This window comes from Periplaneta americana, chromosome 16 (genome assembly GCF_040183065.1).
Source record: "Periplaneta americana isolate PAMFEO1 chromosome 16, P.americana_PAMFEO1_priV1, whole genome shotgun sequence".
Taxonomy (NCBI): domain Eukaryota; kingdom Metazoa; phylum Arthropoda; class Insecta; order Blattodea; family Blattidae; genus Periplaneta; species Periplaneta americana.
In genome coordinates, this window is record NC_091132.1 from 102760620 (window position 1) to 102786592 (window position 25973).

The 25973-nt window shown below is 34.0% G+C and overlaps 1 protein-coding gene across 4 annotated transcripts in view; it reads right to left on the reverse strand.

The window, feature by feature from the left end:
• Nucleotides 1-250: 250 nt before the first annotated feature.
• LOC138690997 (protein tramtrack, beta isoform-like) overlaps nt 251-25973 on the reverse strand; it is a 305513-nt gene continuing 279790 nt past the window's right edge. For 3 of the 4 annotated variants that reach the window (XM_069812626.1, XM_069812623.1, XM_069812625.1), the window contains exon 4: nt 251-5554. In XM_069812626.1, coding sequence (XP_069668727.1) covers nt 4055-5554 — 1500 coding nt within the window. In that variant the 3' untranslated portion in view covers nt 251-4054. Of the gene's footprint in view, nt 5555-5708; nt 22588-25973 lie in introns of those variants that run through there. The other variant, XM_069812627.1, reaches the window with a different exon arrangement.

Here is a 25973-nt window from a genome sequence, read left to right on the forward strand (position 1 = left end):
ATTTCAATGAGTTCCTTTGCGATGAAAACTCTTAACACAACAAATTCAATTATTCAAATCTCTGATTATAAGATTATTTTAATGTTCTGTGTAGAACATGATATATATTTTACTTTTAAAAACTACTTGATGGGTAAGTATCTCTAAGATTATATCAATAGAAAGTATACAAAAAAAATAAAAAACCTAAATAATTTTCGTAATGGGATTTGGATGTCCTTCAAAAGAACAAAATTTTGACAATGCATTACATATAGGCTAAGAGTTAAGTGTCATTAATTTCAAACAATATTATTTATATGGTTTGAGTGGGAATTACTTTATAAAACTGGTGACAAAATTCAATATTTGACTATCACCTCCAAAGAGATGTAAGGTACCACATTTTAAAGCATATAGAAAAATTACATTTTGCAAGAAAAATGGTAGAAATATTATTAAAGTCGAAGATAAAATAAACTTAACTTGCTTCAAGAATAGCAATAGGGTAGAGTCGGCTCTGTGTACTTTTGTCTTTTTAAAAAAGCTTGATCCTAACTATTCAGCTTAGCTTTATCCTAGTTGTATCACAGTCTAGTTTATACAGTCGCAAAGCTCAATACATAGTAAATATGCAAACATTAGATAGTTGCTCACCACTAGGATCGCTAATATCGCCTCATTACAGGCAATGCAAAATAGAACCGTCACAGTCTATTGTTTCTAGCACTCTCAAAACTCAAGCTTCGTGACTGTATATAGTAGACTGTGGTTGTATTGTATCAAATGTCTGTTTCATCTTACGATATATGTAATTATGCGAGTGCATATAACCTGCAAAAACTTCATTCCACGGAGACATTATACATGGACGTAGAGCTGAATGTATTCTTAACTTCAGCACTAATGTATTAGAAGTATATGAATCTTCAACGACTCAACCTAGTTCTAGACAATTACACTTCAATATTTATTGCTTAGTTTTACAGCTTCAATTAAACTGAAAAATAAATTATCAAACCTTTCTTTATACCAGTATCTAAATTAGTCGTTTTTTTTAATACATTAAACAGGGCAGAACTATACCAAATTAAATAATCTTATGGCTGCCTATGTATGGTTTGTTCCAGCATGATTCAGAATCGATTCTGAACTGTCTGCTCATGCACTGTAGCCCAATGTGTGTTCCAACAAGACTAGAACTGATTCCGAACCGATACTGAACTTCCAGTTTCCTGTTCTGTGCTTCAGAACTCGTTCGGAACAAGTGAAATTGGTTCTTGATTAAGAACAGAACTGGGAATTCTGAACTGTTGACACATGCGCAGATGGTTTAGTCTGAAATTATGGTTAAAATGCTTCGAGGCTAGAAAAAAATAGTACATCATGAGTGATTTGGAAGATGATAGTGATATATTTTATGACAAATTAAGTTCGGAAGATGAATATAATTTTAATATGAGAAGAAATTCCGAAGGCCTTGAACGAATAATTCAACAAACGTTCCAATAACGTAAAATCCCAAACTAGTTCTGACACCTTACATAACTGTGCATGCGTCGAAAGAAGTTTGGTATTAGTTCGGAACGCGTTCTGAATTGCTTGCTGGAACAAACCTGTAGTACACCTACACAACTGAATAACAAAAGGAATCTATTCCTTGCTGTGTTTATATGTGCAGTGAACAAATACTCCTGACCAATAACAGGGCATGAAAAGATAAAATCTCATCTAGGTTATGCTCACTCTAATTCTAAATCTGTTCCAGATTTAACTTTTGGGTTCCAATAACACTGAAAATACATCACACTTGAATTGAGAAACAATGACATATTAAGGATTAATGTATTTGTGAACCACCACAGCATATATCTGGGGATTCAATATTGTTACCTTTTTGAGCTGTGTAGTACTGAAGAAAGAATAGCTTCTAGCATCATACTAACACCAACATTAACTGAACATTGAAATTTTCATTATTATAGTTCTTTCATTGCAACTCCAATAAGAATTTTAATCTCGATTTTTTACTAACTAAACTCTAATGGCATATCAATCCTCTCTTTAATTCCTTATCCAACATTTGATAGGAACTGCAATCGTACTACAAATGTAATACCAAATTCACACCAATAACCTATAAATGAAATCTTTCTAGTGTTACGTAACTTATGACAAGATGTGTGTGTGGAATGGCGGTCAGATATCAGTTTTATGATTATTTAAGAAATATTCAAATAAGATATCACACATACTAGTACCTTTTAACTTCTTCCTTACACATGAGCTCAATGTTTCACTCGGACTATTTGATAAAAACAATGCCTCCTATTTGTTCTGCTGCTGCAATACTGCAGGTCAGAAAATTATTATATGAATGTTGCATAACATCCTCAGATTAATAATCGGCACATAAAAAGTATTAAATTCAAAATGCTAAATTACAGATTTTTAACCAACAATATTAATATTGTAAGTGTCCTATTTAAAATAAATATTTACAGTACTATTTGGCCAATAGAAATCCATCCCAAATCTCCATAAAATGACAAAATTTATTACAATATGCAATCGAGTAATCATAAATTTTAACAGAGAGAAATATTTTTAATGACATATATTGAGGTGGTAACAGTGAACGAACACCCAAAACTGTAAAGATTCATGTGACTAGTAAACTTTGGTGGCTGCAGTACAAAACAGTTATGTATAGTATTACTTGGAACTACACAATGGAAGAGTGACATATATTCATTTTAAAGGGTAAGTGTAAGAGAAGGTAGGCTATGGTTTGCATGTAACACAACTTATTGTTAGTATGCTGCTTTTTCACATGTAAAGAAGAAGATCAAGATATAACTCATGCTGTAGGTATTTTTCTAACATTTAAAACATTCAATCTATGATCACTGGAATACCCAACTTATTTAAACTACGAGAAATAATTTTCTCAGATGAAATCATTTAAATAGGCTGTTTTTTAAGTGTTTTGAGAGAGGAAGGAATGTGTCCCTAGAAGATTTACAAGAGTAATTTCAATATCAGAAATACAGATATTAAATTATTGCATGTTAGTACAATGCTAGCATGGTTATTATTTCTCTTAAGTGGATGTTCTTTACTTAATAACACATGTCATGTGGAACTATGATAGTATTGCACTTTTCTAAAAAAAATTGTAACACTTTTATACAATAAATATACTATAGAACATTTACAGTTACGCAGTTTGTGGCAATACATTTATAAATAAACACCTTTCTTCATCACTGACAGTAACAAGTTCAGTCATGACAAGGATGGGGTCAGTAAAGGAGTTGCAAACTCTATTACTGTTAAGTCTTCAACCAATATTGCTTCTAGAATTATACACTTCACAAACCTTAGTTCTAGAGAGGTTTCTGACAACCTTTGACAACAATGGCACTAACAAGAGTTCACTGCTGCAAACTGCCTGTAGTTTCACTACATTTTAGTGTTACTGTGTCTCGTAATTATTCCTTTTCACAGAAAAGGCAGTCTCAAGAAAAAAAATTGTAGATAGTTTCTTTCAGCAGTCAGTATTAGCTTCTGTATCCACAGTATTACTATTATTTTTCTGATGCTCACGTTATTCACCTTAATTATTACTATTATATTTGCAATCCTCAATAATGATACTAAATATCTACAAAAATAACATTAACATAAAATATATTACTGTATACTTATAAACCCTCACTTATGGAGTAAGCTTCCCCAAGAAGGATACTTATAACCAACCGGACTCTCTTCTTAGTTACTTAGAAAAATGTCAGTTCTTGCTCGTTCGCTGTATACAAATTACATTTGATTGCACTCAAGTAGACCTAATTGTAACTTCCAGAATTCACACATTCAGCTCCAAACAATGTATAACCACGTTTCTGCCCATTTTCAACAAATCTGAAAACTCAGTTGTAATTATTTTAATGTGAATATTCTTTGGAAAGAAACATTCACAATTAGGAAACAGGAAATGGCAAAGTTTCATGCAGACAACAAACACAGATAAGTGTGGAAAAATCAGATGGTTGGATTTATTGCTCGGATAGATTCACCGCTGGGAACTGTGGATGTGAGTGGTGAGGTGTTTGGACAGATAGTCTGCTCGGGCAAAGCATTTGCCGCACATTTCGCAATGGTATGGACGTTCACCTGTGTGGATGCGCAAATGTCGAGTCAGGTCACTCTTGCCTCCGAATGCTCGACCGCAGAACAGGCAGACAAATGGCCTCTCCCCAGTATGCTTGCGAACATGAAGCTTCAAATTTTCTTTAGATCTGACACATTTTCCGCAAAATGGGCAAGCAAAGCGACGTTCACGCTGCCTTTCTGCCGCATCCAGACGCAGCAAGTTAAGCAGGGAAGCTTCCTGTGCAGACCTGAACGCATCGCCGCTGCCATTTGAAGCCATTGTGAGTGCAAATGCAAGAGAATCAATTGTCTCATCTTGTTCGCCATCCGACATGCGGTCTGACTTCGATCCCCTCCGTGCTAGCGCACTGCTCCCCTCAGCCACGGTGCTGCTGCTGCTGCCATAATAATAGTCGTCCAATGAGAACTTGTAGAAGTTTTGCTGCTCCATCTTGGAGACTGGAACACTTGCCGCACGCTCAGCACAGGTACTCATGTCATCAGCCACGTTGCTCACCACGGCTTCGTTCGAGCTGGACACCTGATCACTGCCATTTTCTGTAGACGGAAGCATTGCAGTGGGAGGGGCTGTGACTCGACCGCTTTCCCTAGTACTTGGCAAAGGTGGCGAGAACAATGTTGCATCGCCATTCAACCGACTGCTTCCTTGCATCATCATCAACATTTTATTACTGTAATCTGTTGAAGATTCTGGAATATTTGTGCTACTGCGAAAAAGTGACCTGTCAGCAAATGGACCTCCATTATTTCTCATGACTCTGGCAAATGTGTCTAAGTCGGGGGGAGATTTAGAGTGCAGTTTTTCAAGTGCGTGGTTGAGGCGATGCTTTTTGAAAGACTTTAGGTATCGGAACTGCATACCACATACATCACAGGTAAACAGCTTATCAGCAGGCAATCGTGCACGGTGATTTTGTTCACGGTGTTTGAGAAATGCTGAGCGATAGCGGTAACTCTGCCCACACTGATCACATTTAAAGGGCTTTTCTTCTACACCTTCGCCGTCCTCAGTGCCTGGCTGTGAGGCGTGTTGCAGACTTGTGTGTTGCTCCAGAAGCCACGCTGATGGAAATGCAGCAAGGCAGATGCTGCATCGGAACATGCCCCCACTCACAGGACCGACAGAGGACCTGCCTCCATCCTCTGACAGTGGGGAAGCTATCAAACCTTGCTGCTGGAGGAGACTTAGTATCGAACAGTTCTGTCTACTAGGACCCTCCCCTCCAACCTCACTCCCAATTCCAGGACCACCATAGTTAGTGCTGAATGGTGGAAAGGGAAACTGGAATGGTGTAGAAGATCTACTACTGTGATTACTTATCTGAGCTTCTGTCCCACGGTGTCGTGCAGCAGCTACTGCACAGGAGGGTCCGTACCGTCCATCAACAACCATCACATCCTGAAAGCCATACAATTTCAACATAAATCATGATCCTATTTCCCAAACAAGTTAATAAAGGAAGGAGCAGTTGAGGACAAAGGCAAAGGTATTCATATAGTGCTCAGTTAATATAACTGCCTGCTTGTTTCTCCAACCATAAAGAGACGAATCGTAAAGAGTTAAAACAACTGTATATTTTTCTATGCTTGCATTTTATCCCTAATGTGGGTACAACTTGATGACTGTTTCATATCAAACAACTTTTTACAGCATTTTATTTGTCAAAAGTTTTTACAGCTATGATATGCATGTTTTGTTTTGAAGAGCATAAAAATAAAGCCTTGCAGAATGGCAAACAATAACTTCTCTAACTGTAATAGTGTACGAGAACAGAAGCAAATATATCACATAATGTAACAGTTAAAAAAATAAAAATAAAAAAAAGATACAAGCATAGGAATTTGCAACTGACTTAGACTTTCAAAAAGCAGATCCATACTAGTGCATTTCAGATAGGTTATGGATACAATTTATTATCTCTAAACAGGAACATGTAAGGTCTGTCTGGAAAGACTGTCCGGGCACAATGTCAAATACAACTGAAGACAGAATGACACAAGTTTTCAGCAAGTTCTATTAATAGGTACAAGCTAATCAGCAATGTATCATTTAAAAGTATTACCTCTTGATATGTGAATTGTGTACCTAAACTTTTTTTTACAATATTTAAAGAATCTTAAATTAATAATACAGCACATGAGCTATTTTGGTGTTTTGTCACGAATGGGTACAAAATAATCTGTACGTCATTCCTAATTAAATACTTCTTTGTTATTGTTCTTTCCTATTATCTGTTATTTACATATGAGGATGTAATAGTAAAATCTCAAGTATTTAAAATGCTAGTATTTAACCATATCAAGAGAACTCACTGAAAACACAGTTACTTTGCACTGACAGCTGGCCGGGGATTGCCTAGGTTTCAACAGCATGAGGAACTTTCGTCACAACTTACTAAGTGGAACACTGACATTATGCACTGGGCTTTAACAAAGGATGATGGATTCTTGCACAGACAATATGGCAACAATTACATAACTCAGATGTTTGCACAGCAACCAATGCATCAGTTTTATCACTTGTATATGGTCTCATCACCTGTTTCGTAGAAATCACACAGCACTACAAAGCACTCACTAACCAAAATAAATCCAAATTTAGCTGCATCAGATCACGTATACCTTTCAGTAAGAGTGGTAATCTTGGAATGGCACACTATACAGATCAAAAGAAAATTATACCACAGCTGCAAAATAACAACAAAATTCCTTGCAGTTCATTGTTGAGAGAAGCATGCAACCAAATCAGGACTACTACATAATACACATGACTTCTCAAATGCACAACCCCTAAGCACATATAAAACCAAAATACACGGAATTCAAAACATGACAACAAACACTTACTGCATTTGAGATAACTTAATTGTAACAAAAATAATTCTGTAGAAAATTACACTAATTAACAAAACAAAAGTAGATTTGAATGGGCTCCTTAATTATTTTTCAAGTCAAGAAACCCTTAGGAAAGAGCATTTTGTTGAAATGCTTCTCAACAATCATCTGTTTACAAGAGCAGTTTTCTTTTATATAAATAAGCTGCAGATTATAATCGTTCATCACAAACTATCACAGTGTTATCTGCAATTCATGTTTTATGTTCTCTTGTGTTCTTGTAAGAATAACTCACGTACATATCAACACTTGCTCTCAAAACATTTAACTTTTTCAACAAACTTCACGCTTAGAAAAATACAACTTCAGTCGGGGAACAATATTCTTGTACCAAGGCAAGCCACAGCCAAATGAAGATCCCCTTCATCTTGCATTGAGTAAATGTTTCATTACCCGAAATGCATAAATTAAGTCGTCATCAGCATCCCCACAATTCACCAAGAATACACATATCAAGCTTCCACATAGCACTATTACCAAGCAGTCTCACCTTGCTCAGTGAACACTACACAGATTCATCACAAAAACTAACTGCAAATATCATTTATATCATTTTTTACATATAGTGCATTTTTAAACACGCCAATATCTATCAATTTGTGTTCTGGATAATTATTTAACTACAAAATGTCAACAGCAATGATCATATGATGTTACTGAGATTTAACAACTACACTATGCAAATTGGAATAAAGGGTGGAAATAGTGACTGATGCGGGGAGTAACAAAAGAAGTACATGAAGTGGTTCACAAGTTAACTTTTGTTACGAGTTCTGTATCCATATTTACTGGTCAGGTATCATAAATGCATGTAACAGTTCATGGTCAATAACAGTTGGCTATACACATGTAGTCTAAGCACTTGAATATCAAGGTGAAAGGGGAAGAATGCAATAAGGCACTATCATTATTAAGGGAGCAAAATCAAATTCTTTAGCTGGAACCACGTATCTCCATTGGTGTGACCACTGACAAACATATCAGCAACAGTACAGCACTTAAAATTTATGTATTTGAAATAAAGTAAAATTTATGTATTTGAAGGGTTGCAAAGGGTAGTGAAGTTCATTCCATCTATCACCTCTCCTACCTAATTCCCAACCTCGCCTTCACGTGGTGCAACCTGTTCCTAAACAGCCAAGGCTCTGGGGACCGAGTCACAGCAGTATAACTGTTCCAACACATATGGAGGAAAAGCCATATAAAGCCTGTCCAGAAGGCTATTAAGGTAGCAGCCCTACCACTGGACTACTGTGCGACAGGCTTGTAACCTATCCACAGGAACTCTGTATTACATTCAAGTCTCATAATATTAACAGCCGGAATGCAGAATCTGTTGACGACTATGGCGTGAATAGGACTATGAGTAAAAATGGATCACACTAGATGGCCTAAACAGATTCTTACTTATGTACCAAGAGGAAAGAGGAAATTGGGAAGACCACGAAAGCGCTGGCATGAGACCGTAACAGATCCTGTAGGGTCTAATACGTGACGGATATGATGATGATGTATTTGAAATAAAGTCCCAACTTCCTATCAAGGTGAGAATTTTTCTTCCCAGATTTCTCATATTTGACATTACATGTAGGAAAAACAATGGTAGAGATGAAGAGAATGTGTAGAGACCGGGAAAAATGGATGAAATGGACGGAGAGAGGCGAACCCGACACTTAGCAGCAGAAGGGACTGAAGAAGAAGAAGAAGACATTACATGTACAGTTTAACAAGTCTATGTGCCTTATAGAATTTTACTGCCAACAGAAATTAAAGAAATCGAACGCAATTTGATGTAAGTAGCCTATAAAGAAATTTTGAAGTTCAAGCTGACTTAATTATTTTGCAATCTATAAAACACACACATACAAAAAGAAAAGAATGACAGTAATTTTGAAGTTAATTCAGATGACATTCATCATTGCCTGAATACATTTACTGGTATTACGAAAATATTTATTTCCAAACAAAGATGTACCAGTAGTTAAAATTCATAATATTTTATAACATTAAAGGCAAAACTCCCAAAGTAATATAATAATGATATCAAGGAACGCTAAGTCATACTTTTCTTTTTTTCTTAGATATTTTCAATAACTTTCAGGTCTTGGGACTGATTCTAGAGACCCAACGAGATCATTACTAGGAGTTAAAGTTAAGTTAAAAAGTTAAAAAGAGATGTTTGGTGCATTCATAACAGAGGGAACAAAATATTCCAATAAAACCTGCTCTGTAAGTCTTCGTTCACTACAAATTCCACATATAAATAACATCAGTAGGTAATGTTAAATAGAGATAAGTTCAAAATGAGATTAAGAAGGTCACTGCTGGATGAAAGTAATTTAGATCACACTATGAAGGCAAAACCTCCACGCAACATTTAGGATATTCTAGAAATGATTCACGAAGAAAAGTCGTAATTTTAATATATTATTTCTTAAGCTTTTTGAATAAAAAAGTTTATAATATATCAATATGCCCCCCCCCCAAAAAAAAACAAATAAAAACAAAACAATTTGCTTTGCAATAGATACTGACAGTTTGAAGGAAATGAGAAGGCAGATGCCCTAGCACAAGGTAGAAAAAAAAAGGTACAAGAATAAAATACACAATTAGTCGTAAAATTTCCTTCCAATCAGCTAAGAGATTGACTAAAAAGAGCATGAAAATTAATTTACAAGAATCTCTATATGGGAGAATATAGTCAACAACAGAGTCATAATTCCTGAGTCCCCATGCAACGAAGCTGTAGCCCTCTTTCGGTTGCATATATGACATGATTCTTTTGCAGCCCACCTGCATATACTACCCATGTTTACATCTCCACATTGTATCCTATGTAACGGACACAATAACGGACAAGGACCACCTTCCTCTCTGATCTAACATAAGAAAGATAGAAGCATCCAACAACTGGAAACTGGCAAAATACCTAGGATGCACCATGGCAAATGGAGATCATCCAACAGCTGAAACACTACTGCTACTACATGGGTCCAATTCCAAACAGTTAAGCAACTACGTCCATGTATTATTACTCTGCAGATTGTACAATGTTAACACATTTAGATTACCTTCATCCTCCAATTATTTCTGTCCTCCCAATCACCTTCTGTTAATCCTTTTTCTCTCATCATTCCTTGTAACCAAGTAAGTTTGGGACTGCCTCATTTCCGTCTTCCTTGTGGAGACCATTCATAACTTCTTTGGTTACTTGATCTTTTTGAGCTTCTTGATATGTTCATATTTCAATTGTTTCGTTTTAATATTATGCAAATGGGACCTAGTTCATTCATTTTTGTTTAATTTTGTTATTTTTTTTAATTCCATGTTTTTACTGCATATGTAATTGTACTTTTAACTACTGCATGATAAATATGAGGCTTTGTCCATTTATCAGGCACAAATAAATGCACAATTATGAATCGTGCATTACCATATGATTTCTTTGTCAAGACCTTGATCAAAAATTAGTTGTCTGGTGTACCACACAAATGGTCAATGCAGTACTTCATTATATTTCAGAGGTAAAAGTGTAATGAACCAGAAAGTGATATTTTCGAAAAACTACTTTAATGACTGACTCTGATTTGAAGAACATTTCCTGGCTGCCAATTTCTAAACTTCATTCAGACTAATGAAAGCACAGTTATTTTCTTTCTGTGAATCAAACAGCCATAGCTCTGTAACTGTTCAAAACCAGATTCATATCCACACGAACTTCTTCACTAGAAATGGCTCCGAAAAGCACAGTGTCTTGACCTTTCTTCACGAATCACCGAGTACATGAAAAAAATTATGGAGTGTTGCTGAGAATCATTACTTAATTACTGCTACTAACAAACAAGGCAAGCCATAATTGTTCTTTGTGAAATGCTTATTACAAGTAATAAGTAAATATATTAATGGAAATACATAAAATAGGAGCAGCATACATATTAAAAACACGAGTTAATTATATCAAACTCCGAATTATGTTTCTGTTGCTTTTTCAATGTAGGAATCTATTCAGCTCTGTCAAAAACAGGTCAATTATCTGTAACAGTAGTCAATCCCTGTACTTGAAATTCAGGATTTGCTGAAGAAAATTGATGCCAATGACCAGCTATTCCATTAAATAACGTGTGATTGACTAAAAATGAAATCAAAACTTTATTAAACAAAAATGCTAGATTGGGAAAAGGGAGATCATGCAATTTAAGATAATAACTACTAATATTGGGTCTAAAGTTTGTACTGCTGAATCTTCTAATAAGTTTGTCAGTGTCGATTGTAGCAACTGAAGGCTCAACATTTTTGGAATAATGTGTCATGGATTGGCGGTGAATAAAAGTACACAATATATAAGAATCCACACAATGCTAGTACATCATTTCTAAACATGCATCACTTAAATGGTATTAATGTTTTCTGATTCTGCTTTTGCTTTTCAAATTGCATCAACAACAATTCTGATACATATAATATGGAATATGAATTTGCATGGAATTTTGTAAGAATGTACATTACCCTGTAAACCTATCACACTCCATATACACTAATTGCCTAAAAATACAGTAAATAGTGTATATCAGATATTTGGAAGAAACCAAAAAATAATAAAGTTTCTTGTTAAATGTGTACACATTTTATTCTGTATCAGCAATGGTACGTTGATATGAAACATTCACGTAGGTACTTTTAATGGTGATCATATAATAAGAATTTTCTGATTTAATTCCCAATTGAATGGTGATCTGTGGTCTGTGAATATTTTGGATAAAGAATTTGCAGTTATTTTTGGGATAAATTAACAACAATTCTGTGTGACATCACAAAATTGTAATAATTATGAAAAGAACCAGTTTTGAGGCTAGTTCTCATAAAATATATATGATGAATTTGTATTAAAATCTTGATTGCATGTTCTTCTTTCAAGAACTTGGTTAACTAGAATGGTGTGATTCTATAGCTGTGTGGATCGTTTAAGTACCACTCTCTCCCTACCAGGTACAAACATCTGACCAACAACCAAAGAAAATTATACTCTTGGTTTGGAACAAACAACCAAACCATAGACAAAATATTCGCATACAATGCAAAAAAAAAAAATATATATATATAATATATATATTAAAATTACAGATTTTACAAGTTAGAAGCAATAAATAAACTTTCTTTCTTCAATTATAGACTTAACAGTAAGTTAATTTGTCATACACAAAAGAAATATCTATACTTAGTACAATAAATAATTTAAATATCTATATACACACCAATATTTATATATAATATATTTAATATATATATAAAATCATGATCAATGTACTATTGGTTGTCTCTATGTCTCTCCATTATGCGAGTGTAATCAGGTACCCACAATGCTCCTTTGAGGAACCACAATTTCTCACAGCCTTTGATAACATTATTAAAATAAACTATACACTTATATTGATAACCATAAAAATTAAAAATAAATATACTTTCTACTGCACAACCCAATCATCCCTTCACATGGTAAATGTTACAAAGGAGGCATTTTTAAAGGAATGAAGTCCAACTAGTGACTTCTAATTGTACAATTTATTTATGTGAAATGAACCAAGCAAATTATTAACAACAATCAACCACTCAAAGTCCGTTCAGTAATGCCAATTGTTAAAAGTTTTGTATTTAAAATCAGTTTTGTGTATTTTGTTTCTAAATGGCAGCAAAATACTTAAGTAACTTCAGGTCACCAAGTTTTGATTGTAAGTTTAAATAAAATGTTAATTTTTATATATACAATTAAAAAGGGGGGGGGGACTTTTAATTAAAAATTAAAGTAAAGTAAGGTAATATGAACCAAGAACACAGAACGTTCACAGTACATAAAGCACAAAAAGAGAGAGAAAAAGAGAGATAGACAAAGAGAAAATAATACAAATACCACTTCACCCAACTCCACTCGCACAATACAAAGACACTAGGGCCAACACACTCAACTTATTGTTGTCAGGATAATCCTTATTTTTCTACTTTAAAACATTTGCTCAAATTTCCTTAAATACAATTTCTATAGACTTTGCTTTAGTTATTAAAATATATGTTCTTATATATTTCTTGTTATTGCTTTGTTCTTGGTTTCTAGATTGTGAATGTGGAAAATAACCCATATCATAGATTCTCTATCAAAAGCATTTAACCTATGTATTGCTATGCAGTAACTATAACACGTGCCTGCACTGGAAACTTTAATTTTGTTTCAATGTCAACAGGTATATGAAAACTGTAGTCCATCTTGATATTCTCATCAGAGGAAAATAACAACTGAGAAAAGTGACCACAGCACATTATTACACCCGATTTGTATGTAAGTCACACTTCACTCCGTTTCAAGAATCAAAATCCCATGTAACAATATCCCCTATTCAAATCCATTCTCATTATGTAATCAAGTACGAAGGATGGTTTTCATGATATATTAAAATAACCTCGGTTTACGACAGTGGTGCTCATGGAATTGCAGCATCAAATCACCTTATGCTTCATCAGAAGGTTGGCCAGTGCAAATGTACTTTATCGAACAATAACATATTGTATTTGCAGTCAACTAATGCACAGAGTACGTCCTTTTGAACCATAATATCTCAACCAAGAGCAATACATTTCTTGGTTAATGGTCAGACCTGCTGTAACAATCATTAATATAACAATATAATGAACAAACACTGCCTTCACTTGGTGGGCATCATTACACTATTAATTAAAATTCCCTTCTAATTATAACAAAACATTGTATTTGTGTAATACTTTCTGTGATCACTAGTGGTACTGTACACGTACACCAATTCTTGGTCACCTAAACAATTACTCCCTCTTGTATGGCTGCCAGTAATTAAGAAACCTTCATTGAAAGAGTTGCTGGTGATCTGCTTTTATAATTAACCTAAGTACTATTGCTTTAACTAGTGGGATAAACTGCAATTAAACCATTAAGCTAAACTGAGACTAAAACAAAGCACTCGCTCTTACTACTGTGATGAAGCGGTGTGTGTGTGTGTGTATGTGTATACGTGCAAATTGCTAACCAATTCACAGGTGAACATAGGATAAAGAAATAGTCTGTCTCCATACTATTGTACTACCTTCTGTACCACTACTCTCTTCTAATATAGGATCTAAGGCTGCCACCACACAGGACATGTATGTAGGCAATAAATCAGGATTGCTAACTCCGAAATATTTACAGAAATGTGCTCTTTATATATAATTACCTGCCAAAATCTATTTTATAAAATTTCCAACAAATTCCGATTTTAAATAACTAGCAATCCAGATTTATATGCTACTGTGCCCTATATGAAAACAACCTGAAACTAAGCTTTCTATGTGGGACCAATACATGGCTCATGAAGTTATAAACTCCCATTTGATAACCAAGTGTCTGTCATAACCGCATCTGTGAATTATCTTTTTAAAGTGCACTCTAAAAAGCACCACAACATTCGCTAATTACAAATCTCAGGAACTTTTTCATTAAGTTGACTAGTCACATACAACCAATTAGCTGTCTGCGACAAAATATGTATATATGTATATCAATGGCAAATTTTTTAAAATTGCCACCAACAATAAAACCATCCTTCCCCTGCTTTAACATTTAAATAAAGCAAAGGCTAATTACTTCTAACAATAATTAACTAATATTACAGTAATAATTAATAATAATGATAATAATAATAATAGTAGTAGTATCACATCTGACTGCTGCATATTCCTTCCCATTCCTTTGTGCAGCAGTCTCTCTCATCCCATGCACGTCTCAAGAGGAATAATACTGTGAAATAATCTCTACAACTTAAAAATGTACGTAACAGCATTGACAGCTCCAGGCAACTATCACAATGGAAATTACTTTAGGTTTCTCAACTTTTGTTCCATTACTTACAAAAAGATGTCTTTAACAGAAGTGGAATGCTTCTGTTTGTATCAACAAATGTCTCTCATCCTTTCAAATCATGGAAATGCAATATTCATTATCATATGTAAATGGAAGATCAGTTCTTTTTGATATTAATTCGTGTACTATGCACCGTATTTACTCACTTACAAGAGCAGAGCTTAATATTTCAACTTGTCATTTTCTCTCCTCCTTTCACATACATTTTTGGCGTGTTTGTAATGTGGAAGAATTTGCATTTTTTAATGCTTAACTGTAAGTGTGAAGTCTCTCCAATACTACATTAAATGTTCCTAAAAGTTTTGTACAGCTTTCTTAGAAAGACAGTAAATTAAAATTTCCACTGACGAGCAACTTCTATCCATTTTTTTGTGTACTGACATGGTCAATGCTTCTATTACATTCTTCAACTTCGCTGTTTTGGAATTGTGATGAATTATAGTTACAGAATAAATAATGTTAAATATAAATATACTTTCAAAATCAGTAACCAATAACATTTCTTTGTTACACAACTAACAAAAAACTATATTCTCTTCATTGTAGAAAAAATAAAATTATACACGTTTCCACAAACATTGCACAGTTAAACAGCTGAACATCTCAGAACAGTGGTAATAAAATCATGACCTATATAAAATTTAATTATGAATTCTCATTAGACCCAAACTAATGAATTTCAGTACTTTTAACTCCTATGGAATTGAAGCTGCAGTATTTTATTTCACTCTAGATGTGTCCATTTTTCATGTTCCTACTTAATTTCATTTATTATAAATTTCAGAAATAAAATCAGGCACTTCAATTTGCCTCATGGCACAGTATCATTTTCAAACATATTTAGAAGTACGGTAAGTGATACGTACCCATTTCCAAATATATTTTAAACAGGAAGGCAGTGTTTAAAGTTCTATGTTTCATAAGAGATCTGTCATTTTCTCATGTCATATTAAATATACTGATTTCTTAGATAATAGTCACACTGCATCTGTATTTGACCAAAACATAAACAGCAGGCTCATCGGGTGCCCAAGCTGTGCCACGCTTGTACTCATACTGCACATGATTTACACTGAGATCTCTCACCAGTATTTAATCAAACTCCAATTTCTCCATAGAGATATTGAAATTTTTATTATTAGAGGATAATAGAAGGGATAGGATGAACATAATTTTTTAAGAAAGAGAGGAAGATGTAAGTCTCATACTCCTATATACCCAGTGAGGGAAGTGGGAAAAAAACAGAGGCGTTATGCTACCCTAAGATTTTCCACTGGCATACCTCGATTTAAAAGACATACCCCCTCCCTTACAACATACACAAACATTATGTATACAATAAATTGTTCCATGCCGTCAGTAAAGCGAATCTTTTAAGCTTACGCAACACATTAAAGTTCTTAATAAAATAATTGAGGGGTTTGCCAGAAAAAAGGCGGATAGACCTCTACGCTCTTCTTCGGGAAAACGGTTTAAAATGTAGTGAATAATTCGCTAATTATAGTAGCGAAATTTTGTTTTGATTGTACTGTACATTCCTGCAGGACAGGGCTGCATGCGTGCGTGCGTGATTTAGTCAGTCAGTCTACAAGTAGAGCTAGTGCTGCTCGTTACCGCATACTGTACTGTGTGTGTTTTCTCTTGGTAGAGACTAAGCAAATATATATAGTTCAATTTAGTCAATCAGTCTACAAGTAGAGCTAGTGCTGCACGTTACCGCATACTGTACTGTGTGTGTTTTCTCTTGGTAGAGACTAAGCAAATATATATAGTTCAATTTAGTCAGTCCAGTTGTTTCCTTTGACTGCTTTTTATGTTCATTATTGTCCTTGCTTTAAGAGTAAACAAACTTATGAAACTCGTAGATTCAGATGGAAATATTTTATGTTCTATAAAGAGGTTTGTTACAATATTCAGATTTTTGGGCTTATTGTTATCAGGATTATACAAAGAATAAGTTTTATTTATGTTCACACAAAATGGAGATTTTCTTTTTCTGTTATATTCAGAGATTTTGCTTTGCATACTTAATGTCTACTCAGTATATCTGAAATAATGTAAATTACTTTAGAAGTAGATAATAAATGTCATAAAATTTATCTTTGTTTCAATTCCGTGTGAAATTTAAATCTTAAATCTACATTAAATCCCCTAAGCAAATCATTATATGGATAAAGGGCGTATAGACCGAAGTTTTATATGGTACAAATATAAGGAAATTTAATAATATAAATTGCCTAAATGCTACAAAACATTTATACTCGCTAAGATTTTTAATTTAATGTATAATTTTGTTCACTATCTGTATAACATTTTATTTAGGTGCGTTTTAAAATCTTAGACTGCCTGCATCTCAATTCACCATATTGACGTATACGCCCTTTTTCCGGCAAACCCCTCAATTTCAACTTACTTTAGTTATTTATTAGATTATTTTGCAGCGTCCATTGAGAGTTATCATTTAAAATGATGTTAAAGCTTCAAAGTCCCTTAATTAATTATTATTAATGAAAAGTCCAACAACAAAAATGACACAGTCACTAAATTGACAACAATGGCCACCATAAGCCTTCTATACTTGAAATACTACTCTTTTAAGCATTCCAGGGGTTGACTTATCAAATAAACGTGCCTAAATACATGTTGAATACAATTCCAGAAGGCTGTGATTTAAATTTACGAAGCAAACAGATTCACCCTTTGCTGTGAAGAAATGTATAAACAATTTTTACAGATCACATTTTTTCAGTGACGATATGTCATTTTTCACTAACAGTATGTTTTCTGGCCATAGAAACCGTGGCAGTATTCCATACCGGTGCATACCGCTTCACTTCCCTCACTGTATATACCATTTAAAGTTTGTCAGTATTTTATAATGTGACCCGAGATGTTCTGGTACCAAAGAAATCATTTTCTCACTATCAATCATTTCATTAAAGAAACAAAAACAAAACAGTGATGACAGCATTGTGCTTAGCATCAAACTACATTATAGACTGGCACACATGGCCAGAAAAAAATAAACAAAATGATTTGGTTTCCACAGTCAGTCTGTGAAACATGTCCGTGCATGCCAGTGAAGCATGGCTCTACTGTGACTGTCTCCACTTAACTCAATGCATTTGTTTCTTTAACTGTTGTAAGTGTACAAAATCGGCCAAATATGGATGCAGTGTGACTACAGCCTTACGCATTTCACTTCCAAATATTAAGAACCAGTGGTCAATAACAGCACCTATAAATGTAAAGAACTCCCTGTACAATAATTTACGAAATAATGAGAGTGAAATTGAATTAATCAAGATTCTATAAGAGCTTCAATTAGTGGGATCAAAAGCAAAAGTAAGATACCTCTGGATAATAATGCTAACCATATGAAGAGAAAATTGTAAAAATAAAAAATGATCAATCAATATTCTTAATGTATCCAGCTGTTTGCTGACAACATATAGTCCACTATAGTCTATTCAGTTGTTTTTCACGAGAAATAAGGGGTATTTTGAATAAAAAAAAATGATGAAGACTATACCATGATTAGAATGATGAGTTTCATCTGCATAAGAGAAGTGATAACAGATGACACAAAAAGAGCAAAGAAATTTCAGATATCAAACTGTAGGTGACTTCTAGAGTGCATGTGGATAAAAAAATCAACATAGAAAGCAAAATGAATCTTATATTGCGAGACTGATTTCTGCATGTTATCAATTAGTAATGTTTTACAAGAAGACTTCAACTTGATATTTCTTCAATTCCAATGCTTAATTCATTAGTCGAATACCTCAATCAGGTTAAAAAGGCGGATTTTGTGAAACTGATTGTAAAGGGACTTGTGGAACATACATCAGAGCTCAACTTCCCTTGAAATCTCATTCCACCATTAAAATAACATCTCATTAACACTGAACAGAATTCTTTGAATAAAAATTAATACCTTGATAAAAAAAAAACTATGAAATTTGTGAATAATTCTACATATATTTTCGTTTTCATTCCACTAAAAAGAAGTTTTATGGGTATTGTCTGAATCTTACAATGAATAGGCCAGGCAGATAACATAGCCCCCAAAAACTGCGATATTCTGCGAGTCAAAAATTTGATTCCCATTTACTTATCCTGTCAGTAGGAAAGAGTAATTTTATAGAGTATGGAAAGAGTATAATTTAAAAAATTATTAAATATTTTTGAAATAACACAAAACGAATATTAAAAATAAGGTATAGAAATCTGCCTCTCTTGACTGGATACCAAACAACAAGCACAACTACGCTTCAATTTGGTTCAGTAAGGAATGTTTCTATTTGCTTGACATTTTACCTCAACCAACTTTAATGCAAATATTATTGTTAGAAAATACATTACGTTCGAGGTAAGCTATAATACAGAGATAACAAAAGAATAAATTACGATTACAACTAAACAGATTGATTTTGACAAATTCTGAAGTCTGCATTTTTAAAATTAAAGTGTAAGTTCTGTAACAATTAAATCAGGAAGAGTTGATATATTCAACAGAAAATGTAAAAAAAACAAAGACAAAGTTTCCAGGTGCTACTATGCTTCAAATTTATATTTTCATGTCTCTATTCACCTTTTTTTGCTGGTTAGATATGTGCCAGAGGATATGTTACAGTGCCGACTGGCAAGATTGGGAACTTCTTCATGAGTGATGATAGAAAAATAGTGGAACGATAACAGGGAGGAAGGGCCTCGGCATAGTTTTTATCTGCTACAAATTCCATTTTAACTTGCTTGGATTTAAATGAAAGTCTACAGTGTAAAAAGTCCATGCACGAAGAATTTTTTGTCACAAAGATGAGGTACGAACCATACTAGAGAAACAAAATCACATAACAGAAATGGACGCATAGAAAGAAGAGAAAATTGTAATATGAGGAAGTTCATTATCTGGCATTTGAGACTGGATAACAGAACTGAACATACGTTGTCCTCAAAAACGATTTATATATATATAATAGAGAAAACAGAAAAGATGCCATAATATCTTACTATCAGTAGTGCAATGTTGTTTCATCGAAGATCTTCCTAATAAAGTTCTCAAAATAATACAAACGTTCATTTCAGGGTATAAAGAAAAGCCAATGAAGACAAAGCAAAGACAAATTAAATATGAATGTATAAAATTTGACTCCCACATTAAACTGTCTGCAATGCACTTTCCAGCATTCTCATCCATATTTCTCAAATTCAATTTAGAAAGTGTCCAGATAACATGATTCAATATACACTACTTGTATTTAAAAGATTTTAAGAATTTTAGAATTGTGTATTTAAGTCTTTTGCTGCCATAAGGTCCCGTAAGTCTTCTTTCTGAAGTAAGAAATCTTTGAGAAATTCGAAACAAAAACATTTTTCGCAAAAGTCTCTATTTTCAATGTCATGTATGAATGCCACATGAAAGTTGAGCAAGGTTTCATGTTACTGACTGCGTTTGGTCCACAAAATTAGACATAAACATTACAAACACGACTTTTGTGACTGTATGTGTAAAGGAATGAATCAGGTGCCCTACTTGATGAGTTAAAACAAAAAAAAAACTTGAGATCTTGAATCATTATTGCATAATGACAATTCCTACTCAAGGTACAGACATATCCTTTATGATACATTTTAGATATTCTAATAGTATCACAGCAGTTTACATTAACAAGATCAATGAAAACGTATTTAAAAAACGTAATAAAAACTAAATTCTACATTGCTAATACTGCACTTTCATCTAAATCTTTAAAACGTGAGATTACTAGTTTAAATGCACGTTAATATCTCATCAGGAGATGATTGGACTATATAAAATTATATTTTTTTTTATTGTTGCCATAGGTGCCATATCTTGGAGATGAGCAAATACGGGTGCCTAATTTCTAAAAGTGATTGCTAACATGACATTAAACATTTGATGGTGAGACATGCTTCATGATTCACAGTCAATATGGTCTTCTTTTCATATAAAGCACATTGCTTTGGAAATATATATATACATATATCACGTAAAGCACTTTTCTCTCAGTTCACATTGTGAATACTAAGTATGCAGTCACTGTCATTACGGTGGTGGTGTTCAAGCAATCTATGGTGAAATTTCAGACACGAACTAGTGGGCCATCTTCACATTGCAATAACTAATTACACAACAGTCTAATTTTATCTAACAAGTTTACAAATTTCTTCCAAATTACATGTGTATATTTTCTAAAACATCAAACTATCATCAATCTTTTTTTGTTTTATCTCTCGGCGGGTGTCTTTACTTTTAAAATACAAAGCACAAAAACTAAACTTCTCTGCATTGGCGACAATTCCGTGTCCTACCTAAACAGCAAAACTAAGAAAACAATTTCCGACAGACTAGAAACCTTTCCTTCCTAATGACTCTGATAATATTCGAAACAAGTTTCCTAAAATATTTTTGTGGCATAGCTCATACTAATTCGATAGATTGCTTTCCTATTAACAGTTGTTCTTTATACCACAAGCACCAACTGGGCAGCAAAAACATATATATATATATTTTTTTTACTTATATAATAGCTAAATTTTAAAGCACTCTGTTGATGAAGATTTTTAGAGTGTTTTCCATCAAACACTTTTCAACATTTACGTACAGATAAATCTTATTTTGCAAGAACCTGCCCCAAGATCAACCTGTACAATTCCATTCAGATTTAACCATATACATATATATACATATATGGTTTCCCTTTAAAAATCTATCAAAATAACCAAGAATCTCTCTAATATTGTATAGTGTAAATAATGCATCTCCCTGCACGTGAGGTTAAATTCTACGGAATAGTACAAGGGGGCTTGTGGAATTATTAAGCTCCCCATTTCATTATTGCTGCAGAGCTTCCGCAAATGTCTCCCACCAGAGGAAGATGGTGGCTGGGTGAGAGGAACTTGTCTGTCAGGACCATGCACTTGTACCAGCAGGTGCGTTATTGCTGTGGTGACTCCTCCTCGGTATCTACCGGACTCGGAGACAGGAACTTGCGCACATACTTTGGGTAGTGGGTCTTCTCATGAGCTTTGAGGATGGTGGAACGTGAAAAGGTCTTTCCACAAAGTGCGCAACGAAAAGGCCTCTCCCCTGTGTGCACTCGACAGTGGTCCTTCATATGATGCCGCAGCTTGAATGCCTTTCCACAAAATTCACATTTGAAGGGACGATCGCCAGTGTGAACAGGAAGGTGTGCAATAAGTGAGCCCACATCCGGAAACGATTTGCCACAGAACTTGCATAGCACCACATTTGATGAAGCACCCACTTCCCCTGGCCCTCCTGCAGTCGCAGCTGCAAAGTCCAGTTCCATTGCCGAATTTTCATGTGGTGAAGGCTCTGGCAGATCTTGTCGACTTCCGAAGTGGCTCTCCATGAGGTTCAGCGGTTCAGTTGGTAATCCGGCTACGGCCATCGATGCAAGAGATTGCTGCTGGTGCAGGTGAACCTGCTCACGGTACTTCAAGGTCTCGAGGCTATGGGATAGGATGTGCCGGGTGAGTTTGCTCTGGTAAGGGAAAGACGCACCGCAATACATGCACGCGAACAACCGTGGTGAGTGACTCTCTGGAGGCTCACTCACCCCCAATGACTCCTGCAACAAAACAAAAGAACATCAACTTCTTTTATGCTTGAATTGTTGAAATTGTAATTTTTGGTCTTTTTCCTGAGCAGTGAGTCCCATAATAAAAAAAATAGGAGCCGAAAAAATACAGCACAAGAAGTTGACGCTCATTTTGTTTGGCAGCGAAGTAATGGGTTGGTTTAACTTTTAAAGAGACAGAATAAGTCATTTATCTTCACTCCTAATAAATTGTTTCCACAGTAATTTACAATTATTCAATTAAACTATTAAAAAACAACCATGGCCAAAATTGAAGGTCAACTTCTTGACAGCAAGGCAGTTAAAATATTTTTAAAAAGCATGCAGACACAGGGCTTATAAAGATTATGTACAAAATATTCCCCAAAAATATATAAATATGTATAAAACCCAGTCACCAAATGTTGCATGAAGTAAAATTATGAAAAAGGCATCATTCAAAATCTTCTTCTTTAGTGCAAAAAGGTTAATTCTGAGGCCTTTCTTTTGGTGCTTCAGAAGCCAATAATGTTAAATATACAACTTGTTCATAAAAATTAGTTTTGATCCATAATGTCAGCGCAAAAGTTAAGAAGTGTAATATGAATTATTAAATAATATTACTCAACAATATTGATTCTAATGCTGAACTTTTAAGCCCTGTTATATGCTTTAGTAAAGAAATGATAGCAAAAAAAAAAAAAAAAAAAAAAAAAAAAAAAAAAAAAAAAGATGCAAAACAGCAATCAGAGACATGCAAACACCAAGAATGTACATGCAAAAGAATTCACAAACACAACAGGCAAACAGTGACACAGTTGTACCTACAGCCACAGCTACACTTCCAACAGAAGCAATGTCTCTTGCTTTCTGTTCACTTTAAGCAAATAAATACTGTCCTATCACTCAATAAACCAGCATCACAGATAGCTTCGAATTATTAAGTTTCCTCACTTCAATCAATATTGTTAATAATATACGAACTCTTGATGAATTTCCAATGAAAAATATTTTATTTTTTGCAGCAGTAAGGCAATACAAACACAAAACCGTTTAAGTTATAGGTGGTATAATTTAACTGATATTACATGAAAATTATAGCACATTAATAAATACTTCGAATTTTGTCTTTTATATAAAATTAAAATAAAAACGGTATTATCGATGAACTTCAACAGCACATACACACTTTATCAGATATAAAAGAATATTTAACTTCATCTTGCATTAATCTGACAATTTTTACACAACACAATGGAAATTCTTCATGTAATATGTTTTAACTTAAGATATGTTTAATATAAAGTTATTTACAATAAAACACAAATTTTCCAACTACTACTGAAATCTAGAAAATGATTAATTTGCGATAATCTTCATCATTTTTATTAATTACCGTTTCATAAACTGAATTTCTTTAATTTTCTGGAAGACACACAGCGTAATCTGATGACCATTAATTTGAAAATTTCTTTCACTTTCTTTTATTACATATATATGACAACTTATTTTATTTTTGAGTCAATAGAACAAACTATATTCTACTGTCTGACAGTTCCTTGACCAAACACTTCATTCAGTGGTAACTCTGGGTAAGTAATTTTACAAGTGTTTCCTGGTTTTGTTTATTTTTTTATTGGATTATTTTACGACGCTGTATCAACAGCTAGGTTATTTAGCGTCTGAATGATATGAAGGTGATAATGCTGGTGAAATGAGTCCGGAGTCCAGCACCGAAAGTTACCCAGCATTTGCTCGTATTGGGTTGAGGGAAAACTCCGGAAAAAACCTCAACCAGGTAACTTGCCCCAACCGGGATTCGAACTCGGGCCACCTGGTTTCGCAGCCAGACGCGCTGACCATTACTCCACAGGTGTGGACCTGGTGTTGTGAAAAGGGATCTGTATACTGTATAGTGTTGCGAAATAATTTCTAGAAGAAAGAGTTAATGCTTAAGGAACATGTTCATTAGAAGGAGTTTCACTATAATTTTAACAAAATGTCTGTATTAATTGAGTTCTCAGCACGTAATTATGTATAACAGCGGCAATATGTGAACACTCAGGATAAGTCTCACATTTTCACTACAGAACCAGCACCTATTTGACAGAAGAACGAATTAAAGCGAAGCACTTTGTAGCAAAAACAGTGACCTTTTAATTACATTTAATTTGTCATACGATTAAGAATAAATTTACAAACAAAGAGCACTTCTGGGAGATACTGCTGTTATAAGATTAAGGAGAGAAAAGGTTATTGTTGAAGCTTCATACACTTAAAACATTACCATCATTCTGAAACTATTTTCTGGAAATTATATTAACACAATGCTGAAACATTATAATATGATTAATATTCGTTACATTTCTAGCTCCTGTTTTTGTGAATGATTTCTCGGCCAAGCAGTTACACTCTTGCACATATTAAGTATGCTGCACCATGAAAATAATGACTCGTGAAATGAGACTGAAGTCCAATGCTGAAAGTCAACCAACATTTCTGCTTCAATTGGTTTGAGGGTAAACCTCAGAGAAGCAACCAGGATTTGAATCTCGACTTGCTTGTTTCACAATCACATATGTTACCCATTACTCCACAGCAGTGGACTAGCTCATAAATTACAAATAAATGTAGTTTTTCATATTTCACTTCTTTCTGAGTTACAAATCAGGCGTTAGGTTACAAGACACACAGTCTCAGTCTCCATTGTTGTTATTGTTATCATGATTATTATTACAAAATTATGTATACATAAAAATAAAGTACATGAAGGATTAATTTTAGAAATATATAATATTAACAAAACAAAATCTAGTTTGAATTAATGGTCTCAACAGCTTTATATAAAATACTCTTTCTCTGGACTGTAATAGGTATGATACAGATATTAACAGAAACATTAAAATGTAAAACACTTAATTTATATTACTATATACAACATACCAGGTATGTTCTATACACAATTTCAAATGTTGCATTTCCATATGTCTTCCTCCAATTAATGACATTCATAGGTTAGACATGTAATAGATTCCTGTGTCCGTAATGACATTAAAATGCAATTTGTAACTAAATTAAATCGTGTAATAGTAATTATGCAACGAGCCTATAATGGTAGTAATTAAGACGCGAGTATGTTTATGAAATGAGCACAAGCGAGTTTCATAATTTTCATACGAGCGTCTTAATTACCATTATAGTCAAGTTTCATACGACTTTTTATGCTCGACCATATTTCTAACTTGAAATTATTCATAAGTATTCATGTTATTCTTATCTGACTGAGGAGCGGAACTGACCTTGTGCAATACTTCGTAAATTGTGAGATGTGCGCAGACGCGAAAGTATTGATTTTTTCCGAGAAACAAATGTCGACATTGACTTGATATAATCTAGAG